Here is a 13,879-nt window from a genome sequence, read left to right as displayed (position 1 = left end):
CTCCCTCGATCTGGGGCTCCACACAAGATCTCATCCCGTGGGGTCAAAATGATCATGAGAACGGTGAGCAAAGATCCCAGAACCACACGGGGGGACCTGGTGAATGACCTGCAGAGAGCTGGGACCAAAGTAACAAAGGTCACCATCAGTAACACACTACAACGGCAGGGAATCAAATCCCGCAGTGCCAGACGTGTTCCGCTGCTGAAGCCAGTGCATGTCCAGGCCCGTCTGAAGTTTGCCAGAGAGCACATGGATGATACAGCAGAGGATTGGGAGAATGTCATGTGGTCAGATGAAACCAAAGTAGAACTTTTTGGTATAAACTCAACTCGTCGTGTTTGGAGGAAGAAGAATACTGAGTTGCATCCCAAGAACACCATGCCTACTGTGAAGCATGGGGGTGGAAACATCATGCTATGGGGCTGTTTTTCTGCCAAGGGGACAGGACGACTGATCCGTGTTAAGGACAGAATGAATGGGGCCATGTATCGTGAGATTTTGAGCCAAAACCTCCTTCCATCAGTGAGAACTTTGAAGATGAAACGAGGCTGGGTCTTCCAACATGACAATGATCCAAAACACACCGCCCGGGCAACAAAGGAGTGGCTCCGTAAGAAGCATTTGAAAGTCCTGGAGTGACCTAGCCAGTCTCCAGACCTCAACCCCATAGAAAATCTGTGGCGGGAGTTGAAAGTCCGTGTTGCTCGGCGACAGCCCCAAAACATCACTGCTCTCGAGAAGATCTGCATGGAGGAATGGGCCAAAATACCAGCTACTGTGTGTGCAAACCTGGTAAAGACCTATAGTAAACGTTTGACCTCTGTTATTGCCAACAAAGGTTATGTTACAAAGTATTGAGTTGTATTTTTGTTATTGACCAAATACTTATTTTCCACCCTGATTTACGAATACATTCTTTACAAATCCTACCATGTGGATTCATGGATTTTTTTTTTCACATTCTGTCTCTCACAGTTGAAGTGTACCTCTGGTGCAAATTACTGACCTCTGTCATCGTTTTAAGTGGGGGAACTTGCACAATCGATGGCTGACTAAATACTTTTTTGCCCCACTGTATATGGATGATGAGGATACATTTTGAGTGCCACTAGCCTGGTGAGGATAGGTGGGGGTCAGGAACGGCAGGAGGAGTGTAAGGAGAATTCAAAATAAATGAAGCAACCTGAATTATTTAGAGGTACAAACTGAGAATTCAATCCAGGTTTTAAAAGGAAGTGGAAAAATTGCCAGAAAAAGCCATCCATGGTCCCTTTGTATTGAGCCTGAACTGCCCCCTCCACTATAGGAAGGCTGAAAATGTCCGTCCATTCGAAAGGAAACTGCGAGGCGCAAAGAGGCAACATATCTAACCCCCAGATTCACTACAGTTTTTCAGGCTTGAGTCACGCAGGTCTTTCCGGTCTCCCCCACTATATTTCATCAGCCCACTATCTCACAGCAGGCCGTTTATTCTTTCATGGTACCTCTCTCCCCACGCTAAATATATTTATTATCCCGCTGTGTGTTGCAGATGAGCTTCTTTGGCTGTGTTTCTATTACTGGGCAGAGTGCAAGAGATCAGACGGAGACAGGAAGGATGAGAGAAAACAGAGTAAGCAATTCTCTTCACCAGCCAGTTCACGGTTGCAAGACTAATGGCGGCAAAACTGAGCACACATAATCAATATGCATCTCCCCTAATCAAACAGGCCTGATAAATCAGATGACTTTACATGCCTTCTATGGGCTGTGGCACTTAGATGCACTGTTACCCTTACTGCTAACCAAAGAGTAACAGCTCTGTTCGGGAATTCTTGATTCTCATCAGTTACTGAAAGCCCCTAGCACGTTTCCAACAGGTGCTACTAGTTGTTAACAGTAGTCAGCATGTCAAAAGCCAGACCAGCATGGAAAAACACATCTGAAGCATTCTGAAGGACGGATAATGCTGCAATAACTGAATGCTTGTAATGCTGCAGTACCGGTAGTTGCCCCAGTACTTGCAGGCCATAAGCAGATACTGTTTTTTCTTATTGTACAGCAGCAGATAAAAACATTTCCTTTTATTGCTGAATGAGAAGTCAGCTTTTATTGAGAAAAGTGGACATGTGATAAAATCTGGAAGTTTAAAATATAGTTCACTCAAGTAGCGGTTTGACCAGAATGGAGACCTAAAGCACCTATATCAAAATTCTAAAAACACCTCAATACTTGCTTTTTTTAGTGTCCTTTATAACAAAGGCAGCTTATGTATGTATGTAAATAAATCCCACCTATAATGAGATACTAATCTTATTACTTAATACAAACAGTACTGCCTTCATCTTCTCTAGCTGACATACAGCCTAACATACATTCTTCACACAGTCTCTCCACTCTTTACCAGTTGAGCACTCAAACAGAAGCATGGCAAACAGAAAAGTACCTTAAAGAGTAACACCCTGGTCTTTATGGGGTATATTGTGGAGTCAGTAAAGCTTCCATTTCAACAACATATAAATAGTAACCAGTTATTGGAAACATTAACCTGTCCAGCACACATGTTAATGTCATACATGTAACTATTAGCAAATACCGGTACCCAACTGCTACCTTAGCTGTCTGTTGACTTACCATTATTTCAAACCCATCTTGTCTGGCAGCTTTTGCAATCAGAATTATGATCAAACACATTTTGTTTTTCCAAGATGAGCTCAATAAATTCTCTATAGGCTCCTCTTGTTGTGTTTCTCATGTTTCTTTTACTGGTTTACTTTTTCATTAGTGTCATTTCAGTTATTACAGTATATGCGTAGTATGACAATGTCCAAGCTGACAGGCAGGAAAACAAAAAAAGGAGGGAAAAAACTGGAGAAAATCTAATAGTGAGTATTAAGGAAATGAAACGACAACAATGATGGAGCTAAGCACCAAACATCATCAGTCCTACATTCTGTAATGTAAAGAGACAATGTTAATTTAACGAGATTTAAAAAAAATTAGCACACAACTTGTGTTACAAAATTGATTTAACATAATTATTTGTGTCTAGAAAGTGTTATGTTTCGCTTAAAAGTCACAGATTGAGGCGGAGAAAAGGTCATCAGCAACTAGACAGAAATCGTGGCCACGGGTCTCACCAGTGTCGCTGAGCCAAAAATAAACAGGACTGTAGCTAAATATACAGACAAGTGTTATTCTAATATTTATTTAAAAGACAATGGACTCTTAATTTTTAATAGTAGTACTGAGTTTGAAATTCTAATGTTGTTATAGCCCTACACTTGAGTGTGAGCAACATTAATTGCTACATAGGTTTGTGAAAGATGTGTACATTTCAAAACTGCGAGTGCTGCTGACCGACTTGCCAAACAGGTTTGCAAACCTCTGGGAATTTCCAAAGCATTTGACATGCAAACCTAGTTCTTTGGTAATGTCATGTAGTCTCAGAGTTGAGGCAGGCCTCAGATCATCATGGAAAGATTGATGAGAGATGGAGAGGTGGTTTTAGACTTCTATATTTTACAGCAGGAAGAACTTTACATATGCTAATTGTAATTTAAGGCTTTCAGTGATTTATTTGAACTGTTCTGTTGCCAGGGTGAAATGATTGTACAGCATAAATCTTTAACAAATCTCAAATACATACACTGCCACTAATATTTGATTAAAGGTCACTTAGCAAGTTGCACCTTAGCTAGCAAGATGCTTTTGGCAGTTATTTACAACCTTCTATCATAACTTTGTCAAGATACTTGAATCGGTTTAAACTGGTTGGTTTACTGGGGCATGGACACAGCTTTTCAACTTACTCCATAACTTTTTGCATATTTTTGGGAATGAAATTCCAGGATTCCGCTTTATCCATTCCAAAACCAATTTAGTATCATTTTCCTACCTAGAAAATCTAATTGTGTCTAAGCTTCAATTGTCTATCTGTTGAGGTAGGCAACTGAAGATTGTAAACGAAACTGGTGAAGCTGAAGAATTTGAAGGTGGTCCTGCTACATTTTTCTATCCACGCTGTGCAATGTAGAAGCACCACTGGCAGAACAACAGGCCTGGAACATGATGCCACACCACCATGCTTCACAGCTGGTGCAATATTGTTTGGTTTGAAAGCCTCACCTTTAATCCTCCTCCTACTTGTCATTGTAGCCAAATAGCTCAATCAAGGTCAAGTTTACTTATTTAATCAATGTCTTGTCTTTCCATAAAATCTTTTTCCCAAAGGCATTTCTGTGGGCAGCTGCAAATTTCATTCAAGCTTTAAGGTGTCAATTCTGAAACAGGGGCTTCTTCCTTGGTCAGCACCCACTAAGTCCAAGGGGGTGTAAAACTTGCATCACTGTAGACAGTGATGTTTGTATTATGTAAGTTTCCAGTTCATGGCAAGAGCCTTGATGATCCCTTACCAGTTTCCCCTCATCTGACATTTTGGTGACAGTTTGGGTCTTCTTCCAGACGTTGGCACGGTGGTGACATATCGGAATAACTTGTACTTTTTTTAACTGATGATCTTAGATTCTGCATTTGTTTAGAAACGGCTGCAAAAGAAAACATAAATCTACAGTTCTTTTTTTAGATCATCACTGAGATCCTTGGACTTTCCCATTGTTCTGATCATTGGTCAGTCCAGTGAGTGCTGTCAAACAAATTCTTTTTATGCTAGTAAAGAGAAAATACCAGTTTTAGTGAAAACCTACCTCTCAGAATCAGATGGGAATTTTATTATGAACTAATCTGTCAGTTAGGTTAGTTCCTTGTCAATTTGCATATACAAGTGAAGTCCAAAGACAAAAAGCAGCAATCTGGCACTGGAGAATTTTTGGTATTTTCCCAAAGAAGGATTTAAACAGCTGACTGATTTTTTAATTAAATGGAAACCTATTTTTAGCACACATTTTTTGATCGTGGAATCCAAAAACAAGTTAGCCTTGTTTATGTCTATATGGTTACTTCCTGCTTTTGTGTATACCAAAGCTTCCATTCTCTTAACTGGTGACTGCATCACATGAGGCCTCGGTGTACTTCACCACTGAGCAGAAGAAATATTTTCTACAGCACTGTAACATAATCCAAATAAAGGACTGAAACTTCACGTGCGGGGTTTTTAACCGAGCTACTGAGTAGGAGGAGATCTAGTAGTTACCATGGTGCAAAAGGAAAGGAAACTGAGGTGCTGCATGGGCAATGTTGTTTTTATTTGCTTGCACTGTTCTCCTTGAACACAAGGCAGGGCTTCCACAATAATACTATCACATTTTTGCCAGGCTCCACCTCGCACAGATCACACTGCTGCCTTCAAGGGCTTGAATGAACATCAAAGGCAACTGTGTGATTTTGCATTCCTGTCAAGAGCATTACAACCTCTGGAGCTTCCCTACTCATGAAAAGCGCCCTCGTTCCCACAGCCATCTTTAATGATTTTCTAAACACTCCGGGTTTAGTGGCACGGCACATCATAGTGTGAGAGTCAAGTAAACACACGAGGCTTCCACTGTGCCTTTTTGGTCACTCTCCCTCCTCTCCATCTTTCTCCCTCTTCATGATGCACGTGTACCTCCCGTGGGCAAGGGGAGGGTGGCAGAGAAAAATCAGGAGGAAGAGAGCCAGAGCCTCAGATACCAGCACTGCATGCATCAATGATAGTGTGGCTGGCTGCCCTGCACAAAATATTATTTACAGCTCACGCTGAAGAGAGATTACAGCAGCAATCCTCTCCTCAAGCAGGAAAACCAGCTGACCTGGCAACACTTAGAGAGAGGCCAGGAGGAGGGTCAGGAACTATAATTATTATATTGCTTCTCCCTATTCACTCTCGGTGTCTATACTGCTCACACAGCGTGTGAGGGATTCAGCTCAGTGGTGACAACAGGTTACTGGTGCATAAGAAGTGGATAAAGAGGCAGTAAAGGCGGTGTAGCATTTATAAACGCAGATACTCCACTTTCAACTAGCCCACTCATGATTAACCGATGAGAAGGGCAATGAAACCAGTGGATGAACTTTAAAGAGGCAAGCATTTATTTCACCAATTATGAAATATCATGCCTAAGCGATTAATGTTGGCAAAACACCACCTTCCACCACTGAAAAAAATGTTTATGGCCAAGCACATAGCAGGGACTGTGCGATTATGCTTCCTGAGGACAAATATGCATTCATTATCTGGTTAAATTGATTTCAACTAACAGATGTGTCGTTTCACTTACACTAAGACTAACAGTATAAATTACCCACTGTATGTACAATATATATGACCAATTTTCTATATTCAAAATTTAAGAACCTGCATCAAGTGACATTCACAGCATTTATATTAACTGAATGGATGAAATAGTTGTTTTCACTAATCAATACTGAGTCAACAGATATGGACCATAAAGACAACACAAGGTGGCACACCTGGTTTGATAGATTATGTTTTGACTTACAAGTGAATAAATTTTTGGAGCCCAGAGAATAGAAACATTTCCCTGGGCATAGGTGTCTTCTCAATCGAGCTGTAGTTTCCAGGTGTTTACTGATATTATTGCTCTTGTGCATTGTTATTTATTCTTTTTTCCCCATTTTGTATTTCTGTCATTGTTTTTGCTTTTTTAGAACTTGAAAACCATTTTAAAAGGTTTCATTATCATCACTGTAATATTGAAAGTGTTAATGACGATAATAATATTGTTGCTTAGGATGACGACAGACTGTACTTCCCTTTATCACTGCAAAACTTGCACTAAAAGTGCAGTTGACTCCCCGTTAATGCTAACTTGCATCTGTCGTGACTTCCTGGCTGGTAAGAACTTACCTAACAACCAGCTGCTTGACTAACGAGAGCCGTGAAGTGAGACAACAGCTGGTTCGTGTTATCTGGCGGTGTGAGGAAAACTGTTTGTTGCAATGTGTGTGGATTCAATCGCAATTACAACGAAGACAGCAAAGGGGAAATACATCACGCAAGGGCACGCTCAGCACTTCATTGTTATTTGGGGAGGGGAAGCAAAACCACAGCGGTTAAACGCTAGCAGTGGCAGCTGGACGTCATAAGCTAACCGTGTGTGTGTGCGCGCGTGTGTGTGTGTGTGTGTGTGTGTGTGTGTCAGGCACACATACCCAACGGTTCAGTCTTCTCCGTAGCATCTTTTCTTCCTTTAATTTCACAATGCTGATGAACTCTTCAGATTCAACAGACGCCTCCGGGCTCTGCTTCAGTTTCTCTGGTGAATAACTTTACATGTATGTTAGTAAACGTGCTAGCTCCTTGGCTATCTATTCTCTACTCTAACGTTAGTTCTAGCTATATGAAATGCCGCAGCGACGCTATATCGTTTCCATTTTGTTTGATTTCGGTATCTTCGCACCATTCGCATTCTCTCTCCCCTCTGAATATTTTCCCCGTTGCGGTGTACTAGTCGCGCTTCACGCTGCTCAAGGCTGAAACAGTGCCTGACATTTCGCTCTGAGCCCTGTTGCTTACACGCGAAGGAACCATTTGTCGCCCCCGAGTCTCGCCTTCCCGCTGACTCAAAAAGCTGGCTAACGCCACGGTAAAAACTAACTTCTCCTGCGAGTCCCCCGTGCACAGGTCGCCTCACCTCCCTGTCAAACAATTTTCACTCCAGCAGCAACAGCAGCAGCCCACCAACGTTCCCACGTTCACAAGCTCCACCCGGCGAAGGTGCGGCTTGCACTGCACTGTGGGTAATGTTGTCTAAATTCCCGTGCTGGGGGACCAGCGTGACACCAAAGGTCAGGGAGTATGGACGCCCGTCTCTAGATGGGAAGAACTTCTAGGTTTTAGTTTCATTTTACATATTTTTCTCAGCTGAATTATTTTGTGTATGTTTCTGCATTAGGCAACATCTTATACCCCCAAATAACTTAAATCAAGGCTGTTAAAGTCAGTGTACTTTGTGGGCCACACACAACCCAGGAACATTTCCTTTCTGTCAAAGGCTTAACTAAACATTTCATACCTGACTTGTCTTAATATAAGAAAAATAACTCTGTTCTTCCATATGACAAATGTATAAAATTACTGGTAGTGCATTGTCCAGACTGTTTATGAAACATTTACAACAAGTTTATGTTAATTCATAGAAAATGCAGACATTTCTATAGTGCATAGTTTAAAAACAGAAACTTTTCCTTCATTTAATTGTTTATCTATTTCTTAATACTTTGGTTTGGTGTGGGCAATGGCAATCAATAGGACAAGCTGTAAAACTTATGAAGATATAGTTACAAATGCCTTCTGTTTGACAACCCTGACCTAAATGGTATGCGCACTGGGATACAAGCAATAACATCAGCTTAGTGAAAGCACACCAACATTGACACCAATGACAGGCAGAGTGACCAGATAGGCATAGAAACAAGTTAAATTTGAGGCAAAGAATATGTTTGTGCATTATGTGACAGATACCAAAAGGCGGTTTGATGCAATGTTATTATAGTTAATTTAAAAAAAAAGTTCTCATATAAAATAATTATTTAAAAAAAATGGAAAAAATTAAAGATAACCGAAACTTTACAAACTAACTTAAATAAAATACGGAGAAAATATCCTTAGTTCTAGCGTTTGTTAGTGTGGTAAAACTTTCTAAAAATTTGCCTGATTAGGCTTTGAAAAACTTATATCGTCAGACTTTGGATGTCTACAAGGCTGTGAGTCACTGCTTTCAAAAAGTTCTGTTTTTATGGTAATATCTATACTGGTTTTCCCAAACTTGCCCATTCTGGAAAGCCTTGGGTTTCAACCCCAAATAATGAAACTAACACTGAAACTAATAAAAACTCAACTAAAAGTAGACAAAAAGAAAAACTAGGTCTAAACCAGCCAACTCCCTCAGGACACTTAAACTCAATCATGGTGAGACAGTAACTGCCATTACTGTAATTCCTCACACTCAGTAGGTGAAATACAGAAAGTATAAACAGTTGCTGATGTCTGTCGTTATGGTTTTATTCTATAGTCTTCTTACAGTCACCTCTTCTCTTTCTGTTCTAGTAACTATGAAACTGGTTGCTGTTCTGTCTGCTAATCATCTCTGTGGCTTTGTGACTTAAGTTGATTTAGAATGATTCATTCAGAATGTGGGACATGGTCTCAGTATGTGGGACATATTGTCCCTGACAGCAGCAGTCTTGAAACACCTACAGTTGTTCAGCTCAAAGAAACTCAAAAGCCTAGGACGCTCACCCACAATACTAGGTCTCCAGTACCCAACCCAAGAGCATCTCTGGGACGTGCCAGAACAAGCCCTGACTGTAGAGTCCACAGAGGATTTATTGCCAAAGTCCAAATTCCAGACAGCACAGGAGTCCCATGGAGGTCCCTCATGCCCCAACAAGTCAGAACTGTTTTGACAAAAGGCATCTGCAATCTTTTATTACTTAGAGTCAGTATTTATGAAATAAGAAAATCCCATTTGAAATCATTTTTATACACCTCATGCTGTTTGAGGCATCTCCTGATATGATTACAGGAAGTGAGCAATCTTTCAAGTTTGGAAGGAGGGGTTCTGAAAATTCTATTTTAAATGACACAAAAAATGATCCACAAAGCCAGCACTCTGACTGCATGAAAGTAAATCATAAAAGCAACGCTGAACGTATTTTGAAACTATGCAAATGAAATATTTCAGATCTTAACTAGAGCATAATCCAGTTCATGATTTCTGTCTTCAAATCTCCCATCAAATTCTCTTCCGGCCAGCCAAAAGTTATATGCTTAGGAATTTCTAACTGCTTTTAGAATCAATGGTCTATAAGAGCTACCATAGCTTAATGCCAACCCATGATTATACTAAAATAGCAAAAATAATATTAGCCAAAATAAGTTATGATTAAAGATTTTTTAAATTTATTTATTTTTATAGAATAGATCTGTATTAGATTATTAACTACTGGTGTCATGTAGTATAATGTGTTGTGTAATGGACAAGTATGCCATTGTGTCACACTTCAAAATGCAGAATACGCTTGAATCATGTTAATCAAGGAAACGGAAAGAACTAAATGTTCTTTATCTGAATCTTTGACCTTAAACGCCATCGCTCAGCATGCTCAAGCTAGATGCTACAGGGCAGTACAGTGACCCTTTAGTTCTGAAGTTCTTGTTTGTATTTGTGTGGGTCATAGCATGAGTGGTGGCCTCAGCAGATTTTTTTTGCATGTGGCATCAGATTTGCATTCTTGCTTTGGTCACTGCCCTGCTTTAAATGAAATGTGCTCATACTGAAAAGCCATGCACTTTGTGAAACCAAAGGAAGTTCATTAGAAAAAAATGCTCACACGTTATCCCTCACATGAGAAATCAGGCATGTATTTGTGTGGTTGTGAAAGAGTGTTCTGAACCAAAAGAACAAACAAGCTACTAGGTATTCACACAGTTTGTGCTTAATACTCAGTGGTAACTAGATGTCAGCTCTGACAAAGAAGTGCATAAGCTTATTTTAGTCTGAAACCACAAAAGGGCAACTCTATGAAGTTTACTTATTCTGAAACTTATGAAAAAACTTTCAGAATAAGTTTGAAAAAAATATTAACATTTTAACTTTTTTGGTATTAATGTCTAGTATTATTGCTTTAACACTTTCAATTGTATTCAAATGTATGAAACAATCCATTGGTTCAAACCTGAAAGTCTTAAATGTGCTGTACCGCTACAAGAAAAAACAGACCATTTTAGAATAACCACATGTGTGCCAGAATAACCTTTGGCTTTAATAAGTTTAAATTGTTTCTAAAGAACCTACTAAAATATGTATAACCAGTGGTTTCCTGTAAGAATTACCATATAGCTTATGAGATTACATGTTTTGAGAGATAAGCAACCATTCACCCAAGTCCCTCTGTGAGTCACTTTTTTGTTTAAAGTCTCTTCCTCTTTGGGGCTTCTTTTTTCATAAACTGCATGATCGTTCTATGTTCCAAACTGTCTCTTTTGTTTTTATTGTTGTTGCTGTTGTCTTGCTGATTTAAACATATTAGGCCCAACCAAAAGTTAATAAAAGGCAGTTCAACAGCTGCATAAAGAGGTAGTGTCTATCACAAATCGTCTCTCAATGAACAGCTCCACAGCTGTAAGTTGGACTCTATCGCCACCACGTGGCAAAAGTAACAAATTACTCATCACATTTTACTTTAATTTTTTTCTCCATGTTGAATCTCAAGAAAAATGTGCACTTGTTTTGTTAGTATTTCTTGTTTCTGGAATACTAAATCAATTGTATGCGACTTATTATTTAGTCTCAAGGACTGAAGATGTTATCTTCACTAGATGGACCGGTTTCATACCTGTGAATCTGTCAAACTTAAAAAGTGGGCCTATTGTGTGTTCTTATTTTATGTCATGTATACTGTTGCAGTGGCGGATGTTCACTGTAAACACAGCAAAAGTTTTAAATAATCAAGTCAGCATATGCGCTAGTAATCAGAAGAAAGTTGGCCACATGGGAGAACACATAGGCAAAATGCAGCCTGAGGTCCTCAGTCAGGCCCTCTGTGTCCTAACAGGAAAACCAAACCAATACATCCCACAAAAAACAACAAAAGCCAGCAGTTTCTCAAGGAATCTTCTTGCATTTTAAAAAACAAACCTAGGTCTACTGGTTATGTCTAACACAATTCATGAAATTTCGTGTCATTCTGTGTTCAAGTTTCAATCTACTTGTTTATGGCTCTCAAAATTTTGCACTACCCTGCATATTAAGGTCTTCAGTATGGGACTGTAGTAACTCTAATAATACTGTGATGTTTTTTGTAGATCATACTATTTTTATTTCTGTCTGTCTGTCTTTCATACAGGGCTCTCTGAAGAAATATTACACACCAAGCTAGAGGGATCAGTACAAGATAAATAAAGATTATTATGATTTGAATCAGGAAAAGATCCCGTGCAGAGTCTAAAAATAAGACAATGTAAAACTTCAAGTGACTACAGGGTCATAAAAGGAAATGCTCAAGGTCTGTATTAGAAAAAATGGAAGAAAGAACATATTATAAATGTATCCACAGACAAAATGGTTTTTGTTGTTTTTGCTTATTTGATGTTTTTTTCTTTTTCTTTTGCGACTCTTTGATTTTGCATGCACAACAGTGGAGCGTTTTTTTCTGTTGCTGTAATTCAATGCATGTCCACATGGTGGCAACGCCGTAACATCAATAGGATGTCACAAACCTGTTGCTCCAGGAAATGATCATTGGTGTTGTATAAAGTTTATTGCTATAAAAAATTAGTCATGTTTTTCTCTTCATTACTGTTAGCGTTTTTTAACACTCCATATGAAGTGATGAGGGAGGTTGCACATCTACATACTGAAGCATCTCTGAACACATTTTATTGGTTGTGTTTACAAGATGTAAGTATTTCAAATTTGAAATGAGAAAGGGATAAACACTGATTTCTAAATTGTAGAAAAAAGATGAAGAACATACTAGTCATTTGAGGTATAACCAGCTGTACCTTCTTGCTTCTGCAAGAAAATGTGATCTCAAAGTCAAAGTTCAGAGGATAACAAGAAAAATCCATGATTTTTTTGCAGTAGGTTCTTTTGGTCTATTTCATGACTTATTGCAGCATTCCACACGTAGCTTCTATTTTTATTTATTTTCACATCATTTAAAATATTTGTGAACATATCAAGGTAAAAACTTTGTTAAATTACTAATTATATAATGCAGTTTTATTTGTCATCCAGAGTGTGCTGCGCCTACTGCATTCTGGTCCTGCATGAAGTGTACAGTACCTGCTGAATAAAGTGGGCATTCCTGTAGTGGTTCTGCCCCTGTGTGTCTCATTCGTAGCTCTGAATTTAAACTGACAGCCCCTGTAGAGGAGTCGGGAGACTTCCCTAGCCATCTGTCTTAGAGCAGCCCCCCTTCCCTCCCTCCACACATCCCTCATTCCCACACTGGGTCTTTGTCAGCAGTTCCTGTCCCTGGACTAGGCGTGGCGTGCGCAGAGGCTGGGGCGACCGTGGGTGCTTTCAGAGGCACCTGCAGATGGGACAAAGGGCCAAGGGTGCTGGGGCTGAAGACAGATTGATGCTTTGTGCACTGAGGCTGGAGAGAGTGAGAGAGCGCAAGAGAGAGAGAGTGAGGGTGGGTATGGGGGGGGTAGTTAGCTGAGAAGTTTTCAGGGAGAGGATTTTAGGGGGAACAGGGGTGGGTTGGGGTGAAGGGGGAGGTCTGTCACTCTAGTCTGTGTGAGTCCAAGCTTTGGAGGACCCAGAGAGATTGACAGCTTTTGTGGATTGCATCTCTGCACAATGGTCGGGCTTTAATGGTCGGCAAAGCTAGAGTAGAGCTTTGGGGAAGGTTTCGAGGGGAGGTGGTGCTTGGTAGTGGTTGCGATGGTGGCGGTGTGGGGAGGCTAAGAGATGGGGGGCCAAAGGCTTTACTGCTTTGCTTGGTGGGGACCAATTCATGGGTATTCAGTCCAAGGCTCGTTATTCACTGAATGCATCCAGTGGAGGAATGCAGTAGCATCAATTAGAATGTGTTAGGAGATAGCAATGCAGGGAAGAAAAACCTTTCTCTCCCTTTTGCTCACAGGACAACACAGTCCCACTATAGGAGGTGTCAGAGCCACAAAGCCTTTTTTGTGGGTCTCTCTCCATTACATTACCAGTGCAATATGTAAGGTGGGGACTCTTTTGATTTAAATTAAGTGGAAAAAACACTAAATCCTATTTTTATTCAGCAGGGATAATGGCGTTATACTCTATAAAGGTCTTTAACTACTTATCTGTGGCTTAAAATCTTCCCCAGCTCCCTTTTCACTCTATCTCAGTGTCTTACTCTCATTGGGAGCATTATATTTATTCAGTGGTGGAGGGTCAAAGACAGACTGTTAAACAAAGTTGCTTGTAGCCTTAACTGCCGCATCACTTCT

The 13,879-nt window shown here is 40.1% G+C and overlaps 1 protein-coding gene across 5 annotated transcripts in view; it reads right to left on the bottom strand.

The window, feature by feature from the left end:
- atp11c (ATPase phospholipid transporting 11C (ATP11C blood group)) overlaps positions 1–7,669 on the bottom strand; it is a 43,118-nt gene extending 35,449 nt beyond the window's left edge. For all 5 annotated transcript variants that reach the window (XM_082556368.1, XM_082556369.1, XM_082556370.1 and 2 more), the window contains exon 1: positions 7,093–7,669. In XM_082556368.1, coding sequence (XP_082412494.1) covers positions 7,093–7,119 — 27 coding nt within the window. In that variant the 5' untranslated portion in view covers positions 7,120–7,669. The remainder of the gene's footprint in view (positions 1–7,092) is intronic.
- Positions 7,670–13,879: the final 6,210 nt, after the last annotated feature.

The sequence above is a fragment of the Aulonocara stuartgranti genome, assembly GCF_965226115.1.
Source record: "Aulonocara stuartgranti genome assembly, chromosome: 2".
Classification (NCBI taxonomy): Eukaryota; Metazoa; Chordata; class Actinopteri; order Cichliformes; family Cichlidae; genus Aulonocara; species Aulonocara stuartgranti.
Note: the sequence above shows the minus strand (reverse complement) of the source record. Positions and strands in the feature narration are given on the sequence as shown.